A 28000-nucleotide genomic window follows, 5' to 3' on the forward strand; every position below is an offset into this window, starting at 1 on the left:
GTTATCGTTTTTATCGTTAACTCGGTTTTCCTGGGTCTTTTCACGTGTGTTATGAATAAATCTTCTTTTTTTCGGTACCGGCACTAGTTTTATTTTGTTGTATTCATCCGCGACACCTCATTGCCGGTCCGTGAAAATATTGTCGGGCATAAACCGGTCCGTGGCGCAAAAAAGGTTGGGGACCGCTGCTCTACTGAATATGTTTTTTGGTGAGACGTTTATCCACTTATCCATTTTCCTACCAAGGAGCTTCCCTCAAAAATGTTTCACAAAAGCATTTTCAAAGAAAATATAAAGCCAAACATTGTAGCACTTGCAGTAGAAGCAAATACAATCTTTCTGTCTTTACCTTATCTCCAAACCTCTATATAAAAACTATGAAAAATACAATATATTATAATATAACATAATGTGAATGAAAAAGAATCATGACAATGCTATAAAAAGCCCAGTACTTATGTCTTTACACAATTGTACGGAGGCCTGGAGATGCAAAATACAAAATAAAACAAAACACAACAGGCACCAGGCAGTATAGACAATTACAAATCCTTATCACTCTTAAATGCAACAAATAATATTTTACTGTTTATAAGGTATCCCTTGCTTTCTTACAAATGCAGATTTCCTCATGCCTCTATGCTTAGGCCTTATTCTTGATTTCAAGGTTTGAATGGTGAATATCCTTTGTGAAAATATTCCCTAATAACTGCAATCTCTTCCACTCTTTCAAGGACTAGGACTCCTTCCATTAAAAAATGGTCTCCCAAAATTTTTATGCAAAGTGAAATGTTTTTTTTTTCTTGTTATGTTTTGTGTTTCTGTTTTGTACCTCAGGGCCACCGTACACATATCTTACTGTCAAAAACTTCTTAAAATCCTAAACATACGGGGCAGAAAAAAAACTTTAAGCATGAAAAATACCAACTTAATTCAAATGTATGAAATACAAAAACATGTTACATCCTTTATATTTTTGATCATGTGCCTGCAGTAGAAAAATCAGGTTTTTGCCTCGTTAGCAGGAAATGTGCAACACAAAGTGAGTTCATAGACATAGCTTGATATTTGATAAGTATGGATATGTTAAAACAAACAGAACTTATAGAAGAAAATGACGGCAGTTTGTAACAGACACGAGTTCTTATGTGGAATGTAATTTTGGTTGCAAAGTGAAAGCTACGCCCCCTCGTACATATACAAAAACACTCTCAGCACTGTGAAGTCGACTCTTTTTAAAAGAGATTCTCAAATATGATTTCTCATTATGTCGAACATTTGGATGCCAGTTTGTCAAACGCGCCTTTTAAGATTCATAAAACATCTTCTTTGTGACAGTAGTTGCTCCCATGACGCCCCTCTGAACCACCTCCTTGGTGATCTGACGAGTCACCATGCCGCTAGTCTCTGTGTGCTGCGTAGTCATCATCATCCCATCTGTTGGACAGACAGTGGTACATAACAGTGAGTGAACACATCCTATTTTAAAAAGAAGAGAAATAAAGCTTAGTTTATTATTTTTGTACCTGAGAAGAAGGGGTCGTCGAGCATGGTGTGGGAGATGTTAGCTCGTGTGCTGACTTCCGTTGGCATGTGGAAAACCTCCCGCCGTGTCATCGACTGGCTGCTGTGCTGGGACAAAGCACCTACACGAGGCAAGGAAGGACAGAAACAGATGGATGAGAAGTCTGTTATCTCCAAGAAGGAGTGACAGAAGTGCATTGAGCATTACATTATCATATAAGCTTAAGCTATTTCATCCTATATGAGCTTTTAGTTTAACAAAACGTTTACCACCAGGGGGCAGCATTCTACGAGTGGCGTTGAAATGTAGCTGAAATGTGCACTGCTGTTTAATTTCTGACATATTAGCAAGTGTTATGTTTTGGCAGGCTGCCTTTATGCACAAAAATGTTATCTTAATGGCTTGCCTGGTTAAATAAAGGTTCTAATAATTAACAGCACCATCTTGTGGTGTAAAGTGATATTACACAAAAGCCGAACTCTAGGTTCAACTTAGCTGATATCTCCTCAAGATAAGACATATTTATAACTTTTTTGAAATGCAGGTATTTATACTGTGTAAAAATTCATAAAACCCAGGAGCACACGCAAACCTCAAACCCCTGAACTTTTGAAAAAATGTAGACAGAAAAATGTAAATGGCGCCCAAACAGTAGTACAAAGAAGAGCATGTCTCATGCCTCTTTAAAAACTGTTTCAGCTTATATTTAAAAATAACCCAAATCAGGATCTACTTTTAGTTCCTCAAATAAGGACATCCACATGTTGATCGCCAAACAGGAAATGCTGTTTGTTCAAATCTGACAGTTACCGCTGCCCTGCTCTGAAGAGACCTTCAGTGACTTCGAACAGCTACCAAAATAACATTGCAACTTCAAGGCGAGCGACTAAAGCCAAAACAATGAACACCTCAGAGAGTTATCTAGGCAATCTGAATCTAAAATGTCCTCTAGCTAACCATCGAGCACAACAAGATGTGCAATTAGCCAACTACTTCCTGTGTGGACGCCCTTTAACTCATTCCCCCATAAAGACGACATTTGGCGAACTCAACGGTACCCTTAATGACGGGAGTTGACACCTCGGTATAAATCAATAACCACGTGATTTAATGACCATCAGGACAGGTTCTGTGTTTTTCCTAGAGTAGCCCTAGTAAGCTGTACAGGCAAAGAAACTTTTCATTTTGACTTTTTGGAACTAAACCGCTTGCAGTATTTTACTCTCTATGATTCAACCAAATGAACTAAACTAGAAGCACTTTCTGTACATTTTCAATCCTACGCAATAACACTGGAAGAGCTTTCAATTGGAAAAACTGAGTATATTAGTGAATCCACAGCACTTTTCATACTTTGTAAAGCCGTCCAATGGGCTGGATCGCGTTTTTCTTTTGGGTGTCATGTAAGGTTCCCTATCTGTAAGTGGAACCCTGAGGTCAACAAGCACCTGTCAATCTTCAGATTTAACTCAGTAACTTCTATTGTGCAAAGCAGCACAACAAAATCTTGTTTTCTTAATGTTGAATCTAAGTTTTAAAAATTTTAAAGTGCATATTAACTCATGGAAATAATAATGTCAGTCAATTTATGCTAAAAAAAGAATTGCTGGACAAATTTCTATCAATTCTTGATGGATCACAGAGACCTCTGCACCTTTGCAGCGCCACAGTCATGCCAATATTTCTCCTTGACTGAGAGGATCATAAATTAGCCCCAGAGGTTCCCAGAAGATGGATCTTTTTTGGTACCAGCTTTAAAATTCATCCAGCATATTCCTGTTACATAACTCCAAAATGTTTGCTCTTGCATAGCCTCAGTCTAAAATGTCAACTCTGTACAGAAGCTGCCCTGCACTCCAATACAGACAAAGAGACTGACATTTACGCTTCTGAGGGGATCAGCTTTTTGTCTATTTCAGCTTCTAGCAACAACCGCTGGGAGTTTTTTTGTTGTATTTTTAAAATTAATATCAGACACCAATCTGTCAGTATGGGGTTCATCTTACTTCCATCCTGAGATTCAATGGTGATGATGCCCTCCCTCTCCGGACCGAAGCCCTGTGTGGTTCGAGCTTGGACCTTAAACTTGTAGGGCATGTTTTCAGTCAGGTTGGGAACGGTCAGACTGGTTTCAGCGCCATCGCCATTCACCTGGAAGGAACGCATATCACCTGCAGGAAACAGGAAACAAAGGTCAAACCAAATTCACACAATTTAAAATGTAACAGCTTTACAGCAAGTGACCTTTGTGCAGAAAGCCTCACCTCCGCCATGCAGCTGTTCGCAGGTGACTACATATCCCAGGATTTCTCCGTTGGGCTGGCGTGGTTTCTCCCAACTGAGCTGCAGCGAATCAGGACTCAGAGCTGTGAACACCAGAGGTCCTGGAGCACTGGGTGTGCTTAGAGTGAAAGGTGAACCTGGAGGAAAAGGTGACAAGCGACAGCATGAGGAAGGAGAAATATTAGATTGAGTGCCTTTGTTAAGATAAGCAGATGTTGTTTTTGTGGGCTGATCAGTGAATGAGCACCTGGCACCGGGCTGAGGGGGCTTTTGGGGTCGACAGCAGACTCGATGGTGATGACGCCCTCTCTTTCTGGACCCCAGCCCTCCTGGCTCTGAGCCTTCACCTTAAACAGGTAGGAGTGATTTGGCAGCAGGTCCTGGATGATCACAGAGTTCTCAGCCGGGTTTGTCACGTTGATACGCTTCATCTCACCTACAGGGAGCAGAGCGTAGTCAACAACACCATCGGAGAAGACGTCAACTGCCTCCATAAACAGGAAGTGAATACACGCACATCCTGTTCTTACTCTTCCACATTAACGTCGTGCTCCTTGCACTTACCTCCATTGAGGAGCTGGTAGAGGACGCAGTAGGACAGGATGTCTTTCTCACAGTGGGGCTCCTGCCAGCTGACTTTCAGAGCTGTTGGTCCCAGAGCAGAAAACACCAGTCTGCTCGGGGTGTCTGGAATGCCGGGGGCGAGTCGTGCATCTGAGAGATAACACACAAAAACATGAGCATCCTAACAGATGTGTAGTGTGTCTCCAGATCAGAGAGGGGACTGATTAGGTTTAAATGACTTTTCTAATTTCACAAAGCCGTTTATCTCCATTACTCTGAGTGCTTTGCAGCAATGTAACTGATTTTAAGACTGTCACAGATTATATATCGCATTATACATTACAGCTCTTGAGTAGTCCTAATAGCACTGCAATTAAAGGCAGCAGGATAAACTGTATTTAACATCAAATTCCCTCACAGACCTTTTATGACATATGAGTTTTGGTAAAAATATAATAAACCCAATATTCATCTCCACCAACTCCTGAGAGATACTCTATTTAATTCAATTTTATTTAAATAGCGCCAAATCACCACAACAGTTGCCTCAAGGTGCTTTATATTGTAAGGTAGACCCTACAATAATAGATACAGAGAAAAACCCAACAGTCATATGACCCCTTATGTGCAAGCACTTTGGCAAAAGTGGGAAGGAAAAACTCCCTTTTAACAGGAAGAAACCGCCGGCAGAACCAGGCTCAGGGAGGGGCGGGGCCATCTGCCGTGACAGGTTGGGGTGGGAGAAAGTCTAGCTGTTAAGCAAATTAATAAATTCACTAAAAAGCAAAACTGTAGTGTGTTTGACTATTAGCATCCCTGCTAGGTCTGAAAAAAGTGATGCCAAGGCACAATTCTTTCTAACGGCCAGCAGGGGGCGACTGCTCTGATTGCAACAAGGAGTCAGTTTGTATGAAAATCTAAGCTCTCGATTCCCTTTGTCTGTGAGGCTGGTGATTGAGTTTATGATATCAATTGCTAGCCTCAAGTCTGTTTTATGAGTGTGTTCCCCTTGAAATAATGATGTGATACGTATACATGAATGAAATATTGTGTTAATCTAAAACAAAAGGGATTTCTAGTTGTTAGAACATCGGATCTCAGAGCGAGGCAAAGTTCCACACGTTTAAAGAAGCAGCGAAGACTGAAGAGGGGTGCTTTATGCATCACACCCAGCAAACCCTTCCAGTGCTTCCATGCTTGTATGCTGCAGACTTACCATGGAGAACCCTGTCCAGACTATACAAGGCTTCATTGACGTCTGAAGACTGATTCCTGGCCCTCGAGCCCTGAGACAGGCTGTAGCTGAAGTGACTCTGAGAGCTGCTCTGCATCCCAGTGTAGCCGAACCCACCTGATGGCGCATTGAGCAGGGGAAAGGAGGCAGGGGTAGAGGGGAGCAGGACACCAGGAGGTAAAGAAATGATGGAAGCAAAACAGAAGGGGGAGGAAAAGCGCATAAGGAGGGAAGAAAAAAGAGGTAGAGTACAAACGAGGGTAGGGAGGGAGAAACAGCGATAGTCAGCTTAGCTCCTGCAAAGTCTGCTGTGCAGCCAACAGCCCCAACCCTGCTAACAGATGTCCAAACCAATGGGCTCATGCGCTTGCACAGTTTACCTGCCGAGGCATCTTGACTGTTGCACTCCAAAAAAATTAAAAAGCATCTCTCGTGGCCAATAACAACAGAAATAATTCGTTCTCAATTTCTCTAAATTAATTTAAGCCTCGATGAAGACTTACCAAGATCTGGGAATTTGCTTGACAGGTCTCCCATGACGATAGAGTCACGGATATTTTCTTCCATGTAGCCTCGGTTCTCCGAACGCTTCCTCAGGATAACGTCAGAGGTGTGGACACCTCCGATCACATCCTGTCTGCGAGAGCCTCCTGCGTGAAAGCAGAGACAGATGAAGGATAAAGACTTGCGGTTTTATTAAGTTTTACTTTTTATCAGCGCTGCTCCCGCCCATCCATCATACCTGGCCCAGACAAGTAGGTGGTGGTTGTTTCTGTGGTAAAGGAGCCGCCCGCCCCTCTGTAGTTTGAGCTCAGAGTGGACATGGGAGAGGACGATGCTGACAGGTTGCGTGTTCCTGACCCTCCGGGGAAAAGGAAATTCTGTTCCCACTTCCCATTCATCATATAATCTGTGACACATGACAGCGAGAGCCAGGGTTGTTAATAACACAATATACAATCTGCAGCATTCATAGCGTTCATTCACTCTCAGTGCCACTGATGGGAAGCAGCCTCAGCCAGAACGCGGAGAGTAAAGCAGCAACAGTTTCAGTCCCGCTTATGTGCAATAAGGAGGTGAGCGCTACAACCGCACTTTTTCATTCAATCAAACTGAAATCACTTCTTTTTTATTGCTAGAAGACTGTATTTTTCTCCACATGTTGTGCTTACTTGTATTGCAGCAGGTTATAGTGTCATATTTTGAAGGAGCTCTATTATTTTGTTAATGTGATGGATGCTCACCTTAAACATGGCCAAAGTTACAAATAATGTCACAGTATGTACAAATAATGGATGTGAGCCAAACTCGGGGACGGCGCAGATTTCCTTATATGGTCGTTGTATTGCAACACCAGTGAGTATCCAGGTGTACAACAACTTGCGGAAGCCAGGTAAGGAAGAGCCAGTCAGAAGATAGCGGGCTCAAAGGAAGGGGAAGGTTTTTTTTACAGCATAGAGATTTTACTGATTTTGTTTAAGCTTGTTGGTAAAAATAAAAACATAAAAATCACAGAAATAAAATAGCAAAATAGAACTCGGGTTAAAGGCTAGGAAGCTAACACACACACTAGCAAACACAGTTATTATATAATCTCAGCATGTTAGCACACATAACTTCTTAGTGTTACAACACTTCCCTTAAGCTGATAAGAAATATTATTAGTCTTAAAGTTTTGCCATTCCAAATTAATGTAGTTAATATTGAGATATTTCATTGACCTGTGGATGAAGTAAAGTATTCTATGATGAAACTAAAGTACTTTCTCTATAAGCAGGTAAAGAAATGAGCATGTCTTCATCTACAGAAGCAAAACTGTTAATGCTGTCGCTTAATGTGTCGAAAACATATCAAATACTGGCAGCGTCCTCAATGTGAATAACCGAGCCGCATATGTAAAAGCACATTCGAAAATAAAAGCAAAAACAGCTGCAAGAAAAGTGCTCCGCAGAGATGAAACTGTATTTCAATTATTAAAAACCCCCAAAAAGCCTGTTTATTCTGTGCTTCTGCACAATAACTAAGCTTTTAACACAGCTTTATACCACAGGCAAGCTGCCTCCAGATCACAACCTCCCCAGTGGGACACAAAGAGAATAGACCCGATCATCAACTGGAGGTGCAGCAGTTGATGCCAGTGCTCGTCTCTGGGCAGGATAGATGGGGCAGGTGCCGACTAAGGACAAAGGGTAATATTTGAGTGTGATTTAAACCAGCGGTCCCCAACCCCCGGGCCTCGGACCAGTACCGGTCCGTGAGTCGTTTGGTACCGGGCCGCGAGAGTTGAGGCTCAGGTGTGAAATGTATGGTTTTCATGGTTTTTATCGGTTTTCAGCGTTATTTTGTTATCGTTTTTATCGTTAACTCGGTTTTCCTGGGTCTTTTCACGTGTGTTATGAATAAATCTTCTTTTTTTCAGTACCGGCACTAGTTTTATTTTGTTGTATTTATCCGCGACACCTTATTGCCGGTCCGTGAAAATATTGTCGGGCATAAACCGGTCCGTGGCGCAAATAAGGTTGGGGACCGCTGATTTAAACCACGACAGCAGAGAGAAACGTAGTTGCCTTGCTGGGAGCATGACTGGCCATGCGTAACAGCTGGCATGCCGGCTGCCTATCTGCGGGGTCGGATGGAGTGGTCTTCACCTGGCAGGGGTGTTTTGGTGTAGCTGGGGTTGGGGGTCTCATCTGAGCTCGTCTCTGTGTCTGTGCTGAGCCGACTGGGGATGACATCCACTCGCCTTTTCCACGACACCTTACGGAGATCCAGGTTGGACCCCACCAACTTCACATATTTCCAGCCTTGATTTGGTGGTTACAGTGGAGAAGCAAGCAGGCCAAGGGTGGGTTTGTTTGTTTTGCTATAGAGCAGCGGTCCCCAACCCCCGGGCCTCGGACCGGTACCGGTCCGTGAGTCGTTTGGTACTGGGCCGCGAGAGTTGAGGCTCAGGTGTGAAATGTATGGTTTTCATGGTTTTTATCGGCTTTCAGCGTTATTTTGTTATCGTTTTTATCGTTAACTCGGTTTTCCTGGGTCTTTTCACGTGTGTTATGAATAAATCTTTTTTTTTTCGGTACCGGTACTAGTTTTATTTTGTTGTATTCATCCGCGACACCTTAAAGGCCGGTCCGTGAAAATATTGTCGGGCATAAACCGGTCCGTGGCGCAAAAAAGTTGGGGACCGCTGCTATAGAGTACTTTACAAGAGAAACTGCATGCATGTACTGTACATCTGATTATATAGCGCTTAAGTGCAAACTATCTCGGAGGCGAGTAGCAACTTTAGCACTGCTGGAGAAAAATGAGGGCAACACAATGGCTGAAAAAAGCAGGAGAGTGACAGCAGACTGAAGACAGTTTGGTTTGTGATCACAGAGACATCTACTGCATATTTCTGCGGATGCAGTGGAAGCAGACTTTTGCTGCTGCTTGACTGGGGTGCTGCCTGTAGGGAAAAAAGGACGCCAGATGGAAGCGGTATTAAAAAAGCATGACAGAGCCTTGAGAATACGTTTCTGAGTTTCAGAGCTCTTGTAGGTCTTCCTAATGCTAATGTTTTCAGGCATTTTACACTAAAAACCTGAAAGAAAATGGGAAAGAACCCAAAAAAGGGAAAGTATGTATGTTCCCTCTCTTTCAGAGGGGCCAGCATATTTTGCACAGAGAACACGCTGCCTAACACACGATGCCTCGGAGCATCCAGAGTATGGATTGAAATAATTGGATCCACGTCACAGTCATAGCTCGTTCTCTGACACTATCAGCTCTTAAGATGAGCTCGTGCTTTTGGCTCTGGATACCTACCGTCACCAGACACACTGGGTGTCTTGGAGCCTACAGGTGACTTCAGCACCTCGTTGCTGTACATCAGGTAGCCGTCATACTCATCTCCTGCCTCGGCATCCACAATGGGGACATCTGGAATGATGGGAACTGGGGGCAGAAAGAAAGAGAAAGGGGTAAATGATTTTTCATGGAGGCTGAGCGCTCTGGGGAAGTCTTTGTCACAGACTTACTGGACAGCGGTCTGGCTGGCTGCGATGCCAAGTTGATGGTTGCATCTCTGAAGGGACCCCAGCCCACGCTGTTCTTGGCACGGACCTTGTACTGATAGGTTTGTGCATTCTGGAGGTTCTCGATCAACAGCATTCGCTTTTTAGGATTGTCGATCTTCACTTTCTTAGCTGGTCCCACTGGCTCTGCGAGAAGCAACAGGATAGAATCAAACTTTGGCGCTCCCAGCGCATGTGGAGAATTTGCATGTTTCACGAGCGGGTCTCTTACTCATATCGTCATCGATGGGCGTGTAGATGACCTCGTAAGCCGTAATGTTGCCATTGGTCTCTGCAGGCTCCGCCCAGCTGAGCTGAGTGACAGTTGGACTGATGACATTGAAGGCCAAACGACCAGGTTCTCCAGGCACTACGGGAAAATGCCACAGCGGCCACTTGTGAGTTTAAATTTAGCCTTGAGACAGGTTGTTCCACACAAACTAGCTCTAACGTGGGGGGTAAATTGTATCGTAACATGATTGCATTGCACCACAGCATTATTATTATTTGCTATAAGCTGGAGGAATCTGGGCTTTAATGTTAAAAAAAGAAGTTGCATTTAACAGGAATTTACTGGGTTCACAGTAATTACCATCCTCCAGTGTTTGACAGGTGACGACGTCAGTATTGTAGCCATCTCCCATTGAATTGTAGGCACACACTCGCATCTCATAGTCACAGTAGGGGTACAGGTTGGTCAAGTCAGCATGTGGAGTCTTCACATCTAAGACCTGGGCATCTTTCTCTGGGTCACCATAGATCCAATACTTGACCTAAAAGAAAACACAGCACTTGATAAATATTGCAAAAATCTTCTTGACAGGATTCAGCTCTTACACTAAAGCCCTCTACACGCCGAGCGCATGGCGAAAAAATTAAACAAAGTTCAGAATTTTTTAGAACTTGACTGAAAGTCGTGCATGTTTTGCAGAAAATCTGTCCTAAAAAAAGCTGCCAAATGCAGTGATCTGGTTGGTGAGACCTGTTTTTTTCGTGCATAAAAATCAGAAAAATTAAGCGTGATTTAAAGAAATTTGTTCGCTGCTGCAGTGTGAACGGCCGATTAGGAGTCAGCGAGTTTGATAAATATTGTTTCAAGGCCTTATCAGCGATATTTTGCGTACCTTGTACCCCATGGGGTTACCAAGTGGAGGTTCCCAGTTGAGGCGGATGCTTCTGGGTCCAGTTGCTACAGCCTTAGGGTTTTCTGGGGAGAGGAGGTGACCACCAGGCGAGGCAGCTTTCCTGTTTATGAAGCCCTTCTGTGCCATCTGGGCTATTTCCGGAGATCTTGGAACTGTGAGGATTGGAAGGAATTACCAGATAAACAAACATGCAGTAATTCTGTTTCACAATGATTGAAACTTCTCAAATGCCATTTCAGTAAATCTTTGGATCAATGTGTTTGTGGAACGAACAGTTCACTCAACATCGCCTCACGTGTGTCTTACCTCCATCTGTGACATTGACAACGGTGGTCTTCCTGTCTCCAATAGAAGCGTTGGTACTTGGGTCAAATAGCTCCAGCTGGAAGGTCTCAGGCTGGATGGGTCCGGGGTAGGCTTTTGGATCAATCACAATGTTCTTTTCTGTCTCTCCAGGAGCAAACTTCAGAGGGCCAGATAACTCAAAGCGCTGGGCCTTCTTGGTGCGCCATTTCACTGTGGCAGGGGTCTCGGGGCTGCGAGTGCGGACCACTGGAATGGTGTAGGTTGGATCTGTTGTGGTGAAGTTCTGGGTGCCCTTCTTGAACATCATCACACTGGGTTCTGGATGATAACAAACGATAATGTGGGAAAGAGGAGCAACTTTAGCGATCAATTCTTCTCTTAGAATCAAGGCTGTGATCAGAACACTTATGCATCCATTTACCTGGTAGGTCTGTGATGGTGACAGTGGTTCTCGGGTAGCGTCCCAGCTTGGCACCCTGCCTTGGATTACTGAGGTCCATGACAAACTGTTTGACCTGTTTGTCTTCTAGTAGACCATCTTTCTCACTCAGCTCCAGCAGACGAACAGGAACTATCTTCTGAGTCTCACCCGGACCATAGGTCAGGTCTCCTTCTACAGTCAAGTAGTCCTGAAATACATTATGGAGGAACCATTTGGTAATGTGGAAAACCTACTGACCTATACCACAGACACTGACTGTGATTAGAAGATAGCACAAACCTGTAAAGGCTCTAAAGCAGGTCCTCGAGAGCTGCTGTCCTGCAGCTTTTAGTGTCAGCTACTCCAGCAAGCTGAATCAAATGGTTGAATTACCTCAAGTTTGGCAAAGCCATTCATTTGATGTTGGAACCAGGATGCATCTAAAAGCTACAGGACAGTAGCTCTCGAGGACTGGAGTTGGAGACCCCTGCTTTTTAAATCTGGCTGAAAATAATACATTTAGTGTTTTGGTCACTTCCTTGGATTTTTAGAGGTAATCGTGACCATATTTGGATGATGGTTAGCAAGCTGCATCCACCTTCCTCTTTAATGACACTTATGGCTAGGGTTGGATCAGGTGACCCTAAATCCCCACTTAGTTTACGCTGCAATAGGTCTAGGCTGCTGGGGTTTCCATTGATGCCCTGAGCGTTTCTTCTTCACTCATCTTTTTTTTACTCGCTATGTGTTTATACACCACTCTTTTGTCCCGTCTCCCTCCCCTCACCCCCAACCATTCACAGCAGATAGGTGGCCCTCCTTGAGCATGGCTCTGCTGGAGGTTCCTTCCTGTTAAAAGGGAGTTTTTCCTTTCCACTTTCACTGGGTGCTTGCTTGTATCAGGTCATCTGATTTGGGGGCTTTCTCTGTATTATTGTAGGGTCTGTACCTTACAATATAAAACACTTTGAGGTGACTGTTTGGTTATTCGGTATATAAATAAAATAAAATAAAATCTTTTTAATTTGAAGCCTCAACAACATCCAAATGGATGAGTTATAAAACATTCACCCAGTGTACAATTGTTATTAACAAGCTGCAGAGATGATACAGTTTTCGGACTTGCCATGGTAAGGTAAACATGTTAATGTCTTTGCTTAAGTTGGGATATTTAACATGGATGTCTGTGAGTGCTGACTCACTTTTGGAGACACCTTAAAGTGGCCATGTTGGCTTAATTTTTCAGTCCCATCCATATCATCCATAAAAAGCCACACATGCTATCAGTACGCAGCAGCTCACCTTCTTATCCTTGGCAGTGAGGTCTCGTGAGCGGTATGTGACTTGTGTGCGTCCGTCCTCAATGATCTCTCTGCTGACTGGGATGTTGGCCACTCCATCCTTCCTGCTGTAGGTGTAAGATGGCTGGAGGAATGAAAAGACACTGGTGGCTGGTGGAGGAACAGAGGAAAGAATCAGTTTATACGCTCAAACATCATTCACTGTTCAAACCACAGGGCCTCTCGAACTTTAACTCAACATTCCTCACCGTGCTCTTTGATGATGGTGATGTTAACCAAACGTTTTCCAATCTCTGCAATCCCCAAAGGCACATCTACAGCCTCCACCTGCAGTTGTTTCTTATCATCGTCTTCATCTTTGACAAAGAGCGGCACGTGGACATCTACTGATTCCACACCTTCTTGGAACTCCACGGCTCCAGCAGCCTCTGCAGAAGAAGACCGATTTATAGCAGGCAGTAATAAGTGTATAGCTTGGCTTTGCTGCAAACAAAAGATCCATTTTAACCATTTGGGCACGCAAATAACACACCTCTATCTGTAGCTACTGTGTAGTAGCCCGGCACCACTTTCAAGTCGTGGAAGTTTCCAGACTGGACATTCTTTTCAGTAAGTTTGACGATATCTGGGTAGCTGCTGCGAGGAGCAGACAAGACGGTGTCCATGATGGTGTAGTCCTGCCTAAAGAGCACAGCAGGGCCAGAGAAGTTAGACATGAATCACCTTAGGTTCTCTAAGGAGACAATAACCTGTACCGTTTTCTTGAATTATAACAATATTAATGATACCTTTTTCCAGCATTTCTCTGCGTTCTGCAAGGACAAAGAAAAATCAATAATTAATGAGAAAATCAACCATTTGTTTCCAGCTTTGATGACAAAATAAGCTCACATAATTTGGTGTTACTGGACATTTAGTCCATCTTACCTGAAAGAGGTCTTCTGCACCTTCTGCGCCCCAGGAATTTGCTTGTACAACTCATTTAGCTACGTGGAAAAACAAACAGCTAAGTGAAACTGTTCCTACACTGATACATGCCCACAAACAATCCAAAAGACTCACATTATCGGCAACTTCCTTGCGGAGCTGGTCACCCTCTCTGGAATCGGGGTGTGTCAGGCTCTCAGAGAAGAGCCTGTTGAGTCGGAGTGAGATCGGGAATGGGACTACAAAGGTTGAAAACAGAAAAAAATTGTGTAAAAGTTAGGCTTTTTTACTCCACTTGACATTTTCTTCAATTTTTCTGCTTTTGAAACAACTCACTGGTCTCTTTAGGGTTTGGTTTTATTAAAGCCTGGGAGTGATTAGGTCCACGGTGGACATTGTCTGTAACCTTCCAGCGAACCACATCGGTTCCTTTGGGTGGACCAGTCCTCACCATCGGTGTGTCAAGATGGTCTGAGGTAAGCAGAGACTGACGGAGCAAATATTCATCTTCTTTGAATCCAACCATGCGGCCTGAAAATAGAATTCAACACAAGGTCGCTCACCTTCAACACAAACCCCTGCTGGAAATGATGAATAATATACAACATGATAAACATCTTACCTCTCCTACAGCAAGGCAGCAGAGCCAGACAGCTCTGCGTTGAGAAAAGACAGAAACCATTACTTCCCCTGTGACTTATATGGAAAATTAATTATTTACAGTTCCAAATGTGAGTGTTTATTACCTGAAAGCAGGCCTTGAAGCAGGCGCAAAACTTCCAGCAGCAAAGCAGCAGAAGCGCCAACAGCAACAAGAGGAACAGGATGAGGGGAAGCAACCACAAGAGACTCCCAGGGGGGCAGTCTGAAGAGTCGTCAGGAGAAATTGATAAAGTTAGAAACAAAATCATAGAAAGCACAGCTGCTAGAGCTGCAGCTCTGTTATACCTCTTCTAAAGTCTGTGTGATATCATTAAATCTTTTGTTGAAGACAGTTATGGATATCTGCTTATGAGCAGTCACAGAATACTGCTGCAAATCTTTATTTCTTAAAATCAAGACTGGATTACAAAGTGTGGAGTGAAGCCATCTACTCCAGGGCTCAGAGCTCATTCGCCGTAACATACTGGAGGAAGTTCTAACTTACTATCCAACTGCTAACTGTGATTAACCCTTTTTTTTTTTTTTAAAGAAAGGCCCTAATCTGGCTTGCTGCATGGGTGGGGCCATGGTGACTGCAATCCAGGTGAGGTAATACAGGAGTTGAAAACAGGAGTTGGGATACAAGCAGTGCTTCCTCTGAAGGGTGTACAGGCTATCACTTTGAGACAGGGTTAAGACCTTGGGCAATTAGGACACGCTCAGGGAAAAAGCCACTACTTCGCTACATCAAAAGGTGCTAGTTGTCATTCAGGTATCTCACTAGCTTGCCAACTGGGTGTTTCAGGAAGGAGGCCTTTGGGGCAGATCCGGGACACTCTGGAGTTTGCGTCCCGGAGCCTCGGTGTCTTACCAGAAGAGCTGGTGTGTATGTAAGGTGGTGTGTTTGAGGTTCATTTTTTAAAGCCTGAAAAGATTCATTGCATTTCTTAGTGTCGTTAAATACGTTTGCCTAAATAAAGAGCACATAAAGTTAAAGAACAAATAATCCTAAGGTTATTATTATTAATAAGATTACAACACATGACACACTACACCTGCATTTAATTTTCTCCAAGCAACTCTTATCACACTAATGACAACAACTTTTAAATTAAAGAAATTTGTGTGATCATGTAGGATTCCTCCACATTCAGCAATATCACATATTATAACACACGAGCTGTTGTCACAAGAGCACAGAGCAGATGTAAAATACAAACACTCACCCTTCTTTTTGAGCACTTGAACCTCCAAATCTTTATTTGCTGAATCTTTCGGGTTGTCAACGGTGTAGTGGTACGTGCAGTCATCGTCCTCATCACGGAAACTGCATGACTCATACACTTCCTCCTCTGAAAACGCAAACCATGATCATTAAGCGTGTGTTATTACTGCTAAAAGTGTCATAGCTGATCATCATTGTTTAAGTCAATTTGTAGGTTTTTACTTTTTTTCAGTTCGTCCACCATGATGACTTTGAACAGACACTTGTCACACTTCTCTGTTTCCTTCATCTCTCCCGTCTTCCAGGCCTGACACTGGACACAACTCCTCGTGCCCTCACACACACCTAGCTGAGCCTAGAAAAGTTACAAACACACGAAGAGAAGATCAAGCAAGGCCGCTTAGATGTTAACTGAGGCTAAAAAGTATTTACATATCTACATATCCACACACCTGGAAATTTGGCTCACAGGCTGAAGTCATCTCCATTCCAGATTCTGAACATTCACACCGGCCGCATACACATTTACCTCGCCCATTGCAGATACCCTGGCACACACAAGGACACAGTTATGCGCCTCTTATATTTAAAGATACATGATAATTCAATATAATTAACAAATATAACTGGCTCTGCTCACCCCTTTGCTGTCCAGACAGGTCTGGCTGCTCGTGGGACACTCACAAGCATTTCCCGTCCAGCCCTCAGTGCACGCACACTGACCCTTAACGCAAGAGCCACGGTCTGATGAGAGAGGAAAGAATGAGATGTAACATTTTTGTACATTTAGAGTTTTGGAAGTAACACTGCTGGAAAATATGATCACTATTATCAATATTATCAAGGTGACAAAGCTAACAAACCCAGCAAACAAACACAATTGCAATTTACTAAAGTCTTTATCTGCTAAATGTCACTTTGTTATCTAGCTTTTAGAATTGTTTGATATTTGTTTCTAAAAAGATGGCAATAAAGTTGTTGTACACTCATGGCAAACAAGCTCTCTTTGTCTCTCTGGCTGAAAAATTAAGCTAACATGAAAGTGTCAAAAATCTGCAGTTCCCCTAGTGGCCACTTGAGGCTGTCTAAAAATGTTCAAGAAGTCTGTGTTTCAGCATTAATGAGTGAATTTCCAGTATTTTATTAGCCTGCTGCCTAGCACTAATTAGTAGCGCCAAGCCGATAATTTCTATGGTAAAATACCCAAAATGACAAAGTCATATGGTGACATCACCGTAATTACATCCATTATTCTTAGTTTGCAGTGGCAAGAGTCACGAAACATCATAGTTTGGCGTACCATTGCAGAGGAAACCTGCATGCCTTTGACACTGGGTCTTGTCATACTCGCAGTAGCGTCCTTCAAAGTGATTTGGGTTGTAGCACATGCAGGTTCCACACTCCTGACATTCTCCACGTCCAGAACAAGGTTCATCCGTTTCTTTTGCTTTGCACTGGTTGATGTCTGCAGCTGAACCACTCCCTGAACAATTACAGAAAGGGCCCACCCTGGAGAGGAGACGTGACAGCAAACTATATTAAACCAAAAAGTCTGAAATCGTTGGTCATATGTGCCATCCTGGTAAGTTTTTAAAAATTTTCTATAGAATGAATAATTAAGTCTCACCAGCCACTATGGCATCGACATTTCCCACACACCAGGTCTCCTTTTCCATTGCATCGAGGTGCATTACGAATGGGTGACTGGAGGAGAGTTAAAGATAAAGTCTTTTAAAGATGATCTGCCATAAAGAAATGTGACTTTAACTAGGCTTTTTGTGTGCTTCTAACCTTCTCACAGTCACAGGTTGGACACAAAATTGAGGCATTAACCATGACCCCGGTGCTAAAGGTGGTCGGTTTGACTCTCATTACTGCCTTGTTTTCATTCGGGTTCATTTTGCAGACATGGTTTTCATCAACCATCCGTTGAGCTTTGAGCCGCATCACGAACTTACCCTAGAGATCATACAAACACACACACACAAAAATCACGTTTCCAAATCCATTTAGGTAGTTCCTGCTTCCTGTGGTTGGCTGAAAAAGTGAATCAATCCCCACAGACTCTCATATGAAAATATCAGACTTTAGAGTACTAAAATGCATTTTTACAACCTGATAAAAAACTGTTTTGGCCTGGTTTCCTTTTATAACTCTGATTTGGGTCCGGTTTCATCGGTTTCATCATTCATTAATTATTAGGTTAACTGGTGACTGGCTATGGCATGAACATGAGCATGTTTGGTTGTCTCTCTCTTGCTTTCCTGTTAAAAACTGGTGACGTATAGCTAAGTTGAATAAGCAGATAAACAAGAAAATAGATGTATGGATGTTTAACAGAGCAAAAATGTGTAAAAAACAGTGATTTTCTGCCAGGGCAAGCAAAACCTAATGATTTGTAAATGATTTGTACAGTGTATCCTTTTCCACTGTAACACGAGTTTTCTCTTAGACCAAAATGTCTGGGGCTCATTGTCTCTGCCTGCCTTTCTGTAAAAGTCACCACATGCCACTAATGAAAAATAACTATTTACTATTTGGCAAGACAGTAAAATGGTTATTACGTTTGATAGAATATCCTCACGTCGATTTTATGACTCTTTTGTTGTTTGCTTTATCATGCAATTAACTGCAGTGTGCCTTAATTATGTATATCAGGTTTTTTTACAGTAAAATAGGGAGTGCAGTGTATACATCGTTTGAATTCTGAAAATCCCAGTTGTTGCCAACAAAAATAATAATCTATTACACAAATACATTCATTAGTAAAATAACTGTTTATATCTTTTTTTGCACATACAATTTTTCCTGGCTGGAAATTAAATTCCCCGTATTGTGCAATCTGTCCACTTTCTTTCAAGAACTTCGCCTCAAAAGCCTTGGGCCTGTCCTCTGCACGGATGCTCATCTTAGCTCGGATATTCTGAAAAGACACACAGTATGAAAACCTATCAGCATGCAGAGATTAACCGAACAGGGTACAAAGTGCTAGCAACTGTAAGCTGTTACCGTAAAGGCAGTCTCCATGACTTGAAGGATATTGGATGAGTCTTCTTGCAGCAGACCAACCTCAGCAATGGGAAAATACTCTTTGAGTTTCTGCACACAATACAAAAAATGTCATGGCATAAAAAAGGAGTTATCTATTTATCACAGACTTTCGGCATGACTTCAGTGAAATATGAAGATCTAAAGCCCACCAACCTGGTAGTATGTGTAGGAGTGGTTAGTGACAGCAAAGATTGGGATAATGTTGTTTTTTCCCAGGAGACGGACCAGCGTTGGTATTGATGGGTAATCCTGTTTTGTAGCCTCTGTGTAAGAACCGCTCTCGTTGAGATGGCACTGCTCATCATTGCGTGGCAGGACGCCTGCTAGCACATTAGCGCCATCAGCTTCATAGTGGAAGGCTGACTCCGTGGAGAAGACCAGGAGATGTGTGCTGCCTTGTCGCCAGCCAATTTTATCCTAGAATAACAAGATACAATGTAGCGCAAAAGATATGTAGTAAATAAATTACAAGGACATTTAGGGAAAAAGCGCATGTTCAACCTTTGCTGGGCAGAAGCCCTTCTTTCCAAATATTCTTCAAACAATAACTCCTCATTTTCTGCCCACTTGGAGGCAGAAGAAGCTAAAATGTAATGGAAATAGAATCTACTTGACAGGAAACAGCTACTGTGTTTATAAGCTACTTGGTAAAATTAGCACCAAGGTTTTCAAAATATGACCTGAAGGAACTAAATAACCTTTTGTGTATAAAAAAAAGACTAGTGTTCATTTCATTAAGTCACACTTCAATTCATATTATGATAGAGGAATGCAGCATTGTAGACATTTTCTTTTTATTGCACCTGGGAAGAAATATAACTGCTGGAAAAAAAAATATGTCGCTGCTTTTTGCTCATGGTTTTGCTCATGGTTCTCTTAGTTTCATCAGGTTGAGAGCTGAGCATGAACCAGCCGGAATGAGAATTAACACCTTCATATCTGAGGCTATAGTTCTGAGCAGGAAGAGGGTGAAGTGCCTGCTCCAGGTCAGCGATGAGTTGCTGCCCCAAGCGGAGGAGTTTCAGTATCTCAGGGTCTTGCTAGTTGGGCATCTGACAAAGATGCCTCCTGTTTGAGGTGTTCTGGTCATCTCCTACCAGGAGAGGTAGAACAGGAGTAGGTCCTGGGGTAGATCCAGCACACAGTGGAGAGATTACGTCTCTCTGCTGTCCTGGGAATGCCTGTGGTTTCAGTGGATGAGCTGGAGAAGGTGATTGTGTAACGACTGGGCTTTTCTACTTAAGCTGCTGCCCCTGCGATCTGGCCTGGACAAGCGGCAGAAAATGGACCAATGGAAGGGTACCGGTGACAGTCTTAGACCTATGAATTTAACACAAATGTAGGCATAGCAACACTGGTTTAGTATTTTTATTTACCCCGCACACTGCAGCCTGTAATATGGCATCGAAGCCTCCCTCTGGGGCATCCAGGTTGCCAGATATTCTCTCCTTCTGAAGTTTCTGGGTGAATTCATTTACGTTGCTTGTCAATTTAATGACATTTTTGAAAGCAAACGGAGGGTCGCTGTTGGGCCATGGCTGTTCAAGTCTGACAAAGAGGATGGAAAAAAGACAAAGATGATATTATGTTTTGACTCTGCTAATGCAGGTACAGACTGTGCTCAACTTTCTTCATTTTTTCTTACTTGTTGGGCCTCATGTCAGTCTGGGGCTCTATCACTTTGTCCACAAACTCTCCGAATCCAATAGTGTAGTCATTCGACAGGCGCCCCACCAGCGAAGCTACAGGAAATACATCCCCAGTCAGTATAACATCGACACTCATCAGGACACATCACCTTTGCAAGGATGCTCACCCAACTCATTCCCCATTTTTTTCAAGTTGTCCAAATCGTCCTCCATGGAATTTGAGAAGTCCATAAGAATATAAAGATCCAGAGGGCCTTTCTCTGGGGCAAACACCTCCACCGTCATGTTTTTCTCCTCCCCTGGCAGGAAGGTCATCATGGTACTCTGTGGTGACACCTGAGACTTCTGAAGATTCATGTTGATTCGTTCATTCTGAGCAGAAGGAGAGAGAGAAGAAGAAGAACAAGTGAAAGTTGAAATCTAGAAATTCTTTTGACTGAAAACAATTAATCTAAGGCCAAACTGGTGGAAGAGTGATCAGGACTTACCTTTAGTATCTCCTGGCTGCTTTTAACTGTAATGATGCTTGCAGCCTGGCAGCCATGGACAATTATGTTCTTATGCAGGTCACAGCGAGGGCCATTATAGGTCTGAGTGAGAAGGAAGACTGATTTGTGAAGACTGCCTTCCTGCAGAATTTTTATTTGACCGCTTAGGTAAGATGATTGGAAAGGGAATACATTCAGTCTATAGACCAGGGACGTGACACTCATTATACAGACCATATACAACAGACTTAAGTGGTCGGACCAGTGAAACTACATGATAAATGTGTAAAATTACAGAAAAGGTTTTTGCAGTTCATTGCCCAAACTGTCCTGTAATTATAAAACATAAAGTTTTCATTCATTCACAGAAAATATCCTTTGTTCTGTAGATTTACTTCAAGAAAAAAGCAAACCAGACACTTCTTTAGTGTATAGTTGAAAAACAGGAACTTTTCTGTCATTTAAATGTCACTGTTTATCTATTAGTTGTTGACTAGTTACTAATAGATAAACTTCACTACTTCACATAAGGCAACAGTGTTGAGAATCAATCGTCTTTCTGCTCTTTCGTATTTCTGCAGTTTCTCACTCTCACCTCTTCAGAGCAGTAAGCGCAGCCGACCCCCGCCTGCAGACATTCTGAGCAGGAGCTGGCCCTGGAGGCAAAGCAGTAGTTCTCTGTTGGAGCAGAAAGAAAATGGGATACTCTCAGAAGGAATCACAGAGAGGAAACGCAGTGAGAACCGAACCTGTGAACAGCAGCTCAACTGAAACCAAGCACATCTTCAAATCGGTTGTCTCTCATTTTGGTCCTGTATTCCCTAAAAGTTGGCTAAACCAGCAGGTTTAATGGAGCTTTTATAAAAATTAAAGTCAAATCCAACTTCTTCATTCATAAAAAATAAATATGTCAGTTATAGTTTTCAGTAATCAATTTGTAATTTAGTCGACATAATGAAATGAGTGTACAAATCTGCAAATGATCACAAGACCGTTTGCAGATATCGCAGGTTCTGCCAATCTACACCTCAGTGGCTTCAAACAAACATCACTGAGAAATATTTCACAATAAATGCTCTCAATAAATAAATGTTTGTTTAGTTCAGGTAACATGCATCTGGTCTTTCTCACCTTCAGCATAGGAGCAGGTCAACAGGACCGCTACAAGCGCGATCCCTACCGAGAGATGTAACGTCCATCTCCCCATCTCCTTCCTGCAAGAGAAACAAAACAAATTTGAAAAAAAAAAATCAAATGTAGAAGAATGCTCAAATCCACTTTTAGGGAAAGAAAAGAAAAAAAGAAGGTCAGAGAATCTACTTTCCTCTGGTGTAATTTGAACCACCTGTACTCTCAGGGCCAGACAGAGAGATCAGTCCCAGACGCTCCCCTTACCTTCACTTCAGTTTAGCAAAACAGCAGCTTCCAAAGACAAACACTAGACCCTATTAAAATACATTCCGCTTCCACTGATTTCTATTCTTTAAAACAAAGGTCACTTTTTAAAATAATTGAATGTGCTCATAAATAGTGATTTGCAGACTGGGTGGGCACAGCCAAATACAATAAATAAATCTTCATATCTAATTGAAACTCTGTTAACTGACTTCTGCAGAAGAAAAAGCTGCTTCTGAGGTCGATCGTGCCCAACACTGGGGACCATACATCTTGCACTACACACATTCAATACAGCTCCACTGCAATGGTGGAGGTGGAAATCTCAGATACAGATAAATAAAGGAAAAAAGGTTCCCTGCTAATTTTATCTTTGCAGCAGAGCAATGGATCGAATCCTGACATGAAAGGGCGGATGCAGGGTGGGACCTGGACATATTTGCAGCAGCATGCTGTGCAGACTCTTCACAGCAAAACCACTTTATAATTTCATACTGGAATCTTGGATGGAAGCTGCAAAAAACACTCCACTGAACATGGCACCGAACAAAGGGTGCTGTGTGGCATGAAATGTCTCGGTAATTGCTGCAGTGGGCAGATGCGATTTGAGTGCACACACAGAAAAAAAAGGAAAAAAGGAAGAAAAGAAGGTGATTCGGGCCGCGAAGATTTACAACCCTGAAAAGGAATTTCTCCTTCGGGCGAGAGAATGACCTGTGCGAGTTAAAGACACGGCCTGAAAAACACATGGGAAAGGAAACCTGGCAACTCGGTGTGAACTTGAGCTGGCTGCAGGTGTGTGTGTGAGCAAGAGTGATCATAAAGAGCTGGGCCTGAAACACAGAACAAACCAGCTCTTATCCCCAAACTTAATCATGAGTCGCTGAATATGAGCTAAAAAAAAGTGCAACTTTGTATTTTGCTCCTGCTCAGGCAAAATCAAAGGCACGCAGGCATTTATGACACTGACACTGACACAAATTACAGCTTTGAGGGGACAGAAAACAGAGCAGAGTCATTCGTGCTGTTTTTTTGGTTTTTTTCTTTGCTCTGAAGGATTCTGCGGGGCATTTCCCAAACCCCAAAGCTGGGCTTGTTTCTGCACAGACAACAACATGCCCGCCAGGTGAACATACCACCGCTGGGTGTGGGTCCAACCTCGTCTTGACATCATCAGTGAAAGGGCAGGAGGGTCTTTTGTAACATGTTTGAAGGGTGACACCTGAAAACCATCCCTGCTATCTACAAATTCCTCCCTTAAAACCACAAATAGCACAAAACAAGCAGCAACACAACAGGTCTGGAGGTTTAATATCAGCAAAAGAAGGATTACTCTCCTCATAGCTGATCCGCTTCACCTGTGCTACACTGCAGTCTGGGTCTTGATGTGAGCAATCATGCAGAATGAGAAGCCAAATTCACACACACACGAAGACAAAAGAAAATAACAAGTAAACTTAAAGCAACTTTGTTTAAACCTCAGTCATTGGTCTTGCAGGCAATTCTAAAACCATGTGGCCTGATATAAAGTTATATAACGCACGTTTCACAGCCAGACACTTCGCTCAAAAGTCATGCAAACACCGACAGGTAAAGTAGCCAGTCGATTTCTCGAAGCTCTGCGAGGTTCGTTTAAAGAGGACGCTGAAAACAATGGAGCCATCAGGCAATTTACGACCACACATAAAGAGATTACTGATCAAACAAACCTCTTACTGTGTTCTCGCCCAGTCCAGGTCCAAAAGTCCAGCAATAAATAAGAAAACTATTTCCCTGTTTTTTTTTCTCTGCTTTGTTTGACCCAGGAGTTTGGTGAAGAGTTTTTGTATCCACCTGTTAGCGGAAAAAGGAAAAAAACCCCCCAAAAACTTCAAATCCTTGTGACCACGTTGACAGTTCCTCTTAAAAACAGAAACCGACACACTTCCAGCTTCCACTTTCTTCTGTTCCTGTACAGTCCGCTCTGGTCAAATATTGACTTATTTGCCCTCAAACTCCGCTCACTCGAGTAAGAGTGAGTGTGTGTGTGTCTCAGAGTGTATGTGGGAGAGATATGAGACGCAGTGAGAGCAACTGAGTGAATATACCGCGAGGGCTGTGACTTGATCCCTCCTTTTGCTCCTGCATGCTCATGCACACGCTCACACACACACACACACACACACACACACACACACACACACACACACACACACACACTCACTTTCCTATCTAGGTGAGTAGTTCTAACAGATAGAGTTAACTCCCTTCCGCCACCTCCATCTTCCCCACCCTGTTAAGTTAAAAGGTCCACACCTCTGTGCGTCAGCCCCCCTCTCCCGCCCGTTACATTCCACCCCAGCGGGAGTTCACCTGTGTGGGCTTGACACTCTGCAGTCAGTCCCCTCCTTCAGCAGCCTCCTCCCATGCTCTTGGGAGTGGCACACAGAGCAGAACTCTGCCTGCAGGCTACGGGAAACAGTTCTGTGATTTGTGTTTACACAACCGTGTACTCATACTTGCAGGGCACATTTTCTTCTTGTACTTACTTCTTCCAGTATTTGATATTAATGTACTGATTGCCACACTTCACAGTCCTCGCTGTGTTTCCTTTTTTTTAGTGTAGGTACATTTTAAACTGAAGGTACACAAAATTTCACAATTTCAATGTTTAAATATATTCAAGTGTCATTCTCACAATTTGTTGGAACATCTTTCCAACCGAACAGCAGAAGTATATCAATGCCATATTGGGCAGCTCGTAAGGGCTCGGTGTCCCAGCTCTGCATGACATCGTTTGTGCATTTTGTAACAAAATGCACAAACCCTCCATACTCCATACTTAATTTTGAACAAAATCTTTGTTCAAACTTAAGTATGGAGGTCCTAAAGTGCAAAAAAACAAACATTTTTCTTAAAAAGGGAACATTTTCATTTTGATCTGTTTTCTTTTTTCTTTTTCTTTTCTCTTTTAGGGGGTCACGTTTTTTGGATTTTATTTATTTTTTCATGTTTGGATTTTGCACTTCAGGACTCCTGCATGAGGACTGCAAATACTATTAAATTTAATATTATTAAACATTTTTTACAAATAAATAACTGAAAAGTGGGGTGTGCATAATTATTCAGCCCCCTGAGTCAATACTTTGTAGAACCACCTTTTGCTGCAATTACAGCTGCCAGTCTTTTAGGGTCTGTCTCTACCAGCTTTGCACATCTACAGACTGAAATCCTTGCCCATTCTTCTTTGCAAAACAGCTCCAGCTCAGTCAGATTAGATGGACAGCGTTTGTGAACAGCAGTTTCAGATCTTGCTACAGATTCTCGATTGGATTTAGACACCAGACAGGTCAGGGATAAAGTTATTGAGAAATTTAAAGCAGGCTTAGGCTACAAAGCCTTGAACATCCCACGGAGCACAGTTCAAGCGATCATTCAGAAATGGAAGGAGTATGGCACAACTGTAAACCTACCAAGACAAGGCCGTCCACCTAAACTCACACGCCGAACAAGGAGAGCGCTGATCAGAAATGCAGTCTGGTGTCTAAATCCAATCGAGAATCTGTAGCAAGATCTGAAAACTGCTGTTCACAAACGCTGTCCATCTAATCTGACTGAGCTGGAGCTGTTTTGCAAAGAAGAATGGGCAAGGATTTCAGTCTGTAGATGTGCAAAGCTGGTAGAGACATACCCTAAAAGACTGGCAGCTGTAATTGCAGCAAAAGGTGGATCTACAAAGTATTGACTCAGGGGGCTGAATAATTACGCACACCCCACTCTGCAGTTATTTATTTGTATAAAATGTTTGGAATCATGTATGATTTTCGTTCCACTTCTCACGTGTACACCACTTTGTATTGGTCTTTCACCTGGAATTCCAATAAAATTGATTCATGTTTGTGGCTATAATGTGACAAAATGTGGAAAAGTTCAAGGGGGCCAAATACTTTTGCAAGCCACTGTATATTGATTATTGGTGGGGTCAGCAACAGGTTGGCCAACGTCCCAAATTGAAATTGTGTTTCTTTCGACTTGATGACTGTGAAGGCCATCTGAGTACACAACTCATTCTCATGTTGAAGAAACCAGTTTGAGATAAGTTTACAATTCAATTTTATTTATATAGCACCAAATCACAACAACAGTCACCTCAAGCTGCTTTATATTGTAAGGTAGACCCTACAATAATGCATTCAGAGAAAAACCCAACAATCATATGACCCCCTATGAGCAAGCACTTTGGTGACAGTGGGAAGGAAAAAAACTCCCTTTTAACAGGAAGAAACCTCCGGCAGAACCAGGGTCAGAGAGGGGTGGGGCCATCTGGCTGGTTCCTCTGGTTACTCTCACTTTCATATCAACTAGAAGCAGTCTAGCCATTCTCCTCCGACCTCCGGCATCAACAGGGCATTTTCTGACCTAACAGCTACGCCATGTTCAAAGCCACTCGAGTTCTATAGCATAGGGGGCGCCCCAAAAGAAATTTGCCTGCCCCCAGGCCTTGTGATGGTTATCCAGCCCTGCCTGTGAGTGAGAATCATTTCCATTTTAACACTATATTGCTGCAGTGTTGAGTGATCTCTATAAGAAAGCGCTTGTGCTACTGTGTGCTCGCTATTAAAAATGCTTGTGTTCCGGTTGAGTTCTGAGAGAAGCCACATATTAGATGTCTGTTTTGGACTTTAAAAGACTTCAACTATTATCTTTTACTTGCCTACATTCCTTCAAAACCCATGCCCCTCAGGCTTTTTTGTTTAGATGTCAGGACTCTCATTAATCATTGGACCGTTTTGTAGTTGAACGTACTCAGTAAACCCCTGCTCTGCCCTTTTACTCTAACTAACCCTTTAATCTTTGCTTCAGTTTAATTTTTTGCTCTTTAATACATTTCTTGCATTGCATGAAGTTTGCAAAAGGAAGTAGCAGGAATTCCAGATAGGGGCAGAGTCCAATTGAGCAATTTTATGTGTATTTATCTGGAAAAGCTTTTCCTCTGCTCTCCAGCAGACCACACAACAGGTGTTAAAGGTTATTCACGATCACTTACTGTCTCCGCAACACATCTTCTCCAACGCGTGGACCAGATCTGGGATTTAAAGACTCAAACTCAAATGTGAAAACATCTCTTTTCCTTTTCACAACATGAGCAGCCTGAATGGGGACATACAGAGCCACACTCCTAGCAACCAGATCTGGTTTGAGAAAATGGTTCACTCTCCAGGGGAACAAAACTTGTTAGAAACAACTCTAAACAGCCCTTTTAGATGTTGAACGAGGTAAGGGGAAGGTGTGGCACACCTGCTGTATCATTTGTACAATCAAGCAAGGGATCGTGTGAAAGAAGCTTTGTGCTAATTATACATGTACATACATGGTTATACATATACCAGTCAGTTACCATGATTCACCCTTAGTGGGACCTAAAGGTAAAATTGATAATAAACCGTTCAAGGACCACAAATACACTGCTGGTTCCTGCGTATGCAGACATGCTAATTATGAGTTTAAACATTACTTACTGTTTACACGATGCTCCTGTAGTGAATTGAACTCATCTGCAGAATAGATGGAGCTTTTTTTCCCCCCACCGCAGGCAGCTGGAAAAAAAGGGGTAAAGTTTTGGATTCAGACAAGAAGCCCAACAAGAATGTCCCCACTTCCCAGCTCCCCTCTCCACGTTTCAGCCTGAGTCACTGGCAACTCTTTGCCAATTTACATGACAAAAACTGCGCTTGTTGGATCACTGAGTTCATTCACCACTTATAATGGCGTCTCCCCGTTCTTCTTCTTCCCACTAATAAATCTGCTAC

General features: G+C 42.7%; 1 protein-coding gene across 5 annotated transcripts; it reads right to left on the minus strand.

The window, feature by feature from the left end:
* Positions 1-447: 447 nt before the first annotated feature.
* Positions 448-27999, minus strand: itgb4 (integrin, beta 4). Of its 5 annotated transcripts, none has more exons than XM_039616526.1 (42): positions 27710-27999; positions 21948-22030; positions 21412-21494; positions 20817-20918; positions 20496-20700; positions 20325-20421; positions 20056-20227; positions 18833-19096; positions 18638-18727; positions 18429-18551; positions 17420-17587; positions 17256-17332; positions 16929-17137; positions 16269-16372; positions 16081-16176; positions 15851-15983; positions 15630-15755; positions 14508-14626; positions 14384-14417; positions 14098-14292; positions 13897-14000; positions 13762-13820; positions 13623-13646; positions 13367-13515; positions 13083-13262; positions 12836-12984; positions 11534-11741; positions 11113-11430; positions 10786-10958; positions 10254-10434; positions 9894-10031; positions 9626-9808; positions 9414-9542; positions 6349-6516; positions 6110-6256; positions 5589-5723; positions 4373-4522; positions 4056-4244; positions 3790-3945; positions 3532-3696; positions 1527-1646; positions 448-1437 (listed from the first exon to the last, which is right to left on the minus strand). In XM_039616526.1, exons 2-42 carry the CDS (start codon positions 22021-22023, stop codon positions 1307-1309), a joined length of 5829 nt encoding a protein of 1942 aa, XP_039472460.1. In that variant the 5' UTR covers positions 22024-22030; positions 27710-27999; the 3' UTR covers positions 448-1306. The 5 variants fall into 5 exon arrangements, with proteins under 5 accessions (XP_039472460.1, XP_039472462.1, XP_039472461.1 ...); XM_039616528.1 differs by lacking the exon at positions 27710-27999 and adding an exon at positions 27238-27276; XM_039616527.1 differs by lacking the exon at positions 27710-27999 and adding an exon at positions 23928-24277.
* Position 28000: the final 1 nt, after the last annotated feature.

This window comes from Oreochromis aureus, linkage group 8 (genome assembly GCF_013358895.1).
Source record: "Oreochromis aureus strain Israel breed Guangdong linkage group 8, ZZ_aureus, whole genome shotgun sequence".
Lineage (NCBI taxonomy): Eukaryota > Metazoa > Chordata > Actinopteri > Cichliformes > Cichlidae > Oreochromis > Oreochromis aureus.

Coding starts and splice junctions, on each gene's coding strand:
- itgb4 (XM_039616526.1), bottom strand. CDS start 22,023: ATGGGGAGATGGACGTTACATCTCTCGGTAGGGATCGCGCTTGTAGCG. Junction 20,701..20,816: donor GCAGCCAGGAGATACTAAAG/GTAAGTCCTGAT, acceptor CCTTCTGCTCAG/AATGAACGAATCAACATGAA. Junction 18,728..18,832: donor ACTCCTACACATACTACCAG/GTTGGTGGGCTT, acceptor TATTGTGTGCAG/AAACTCAAAGAGTATTTTCC.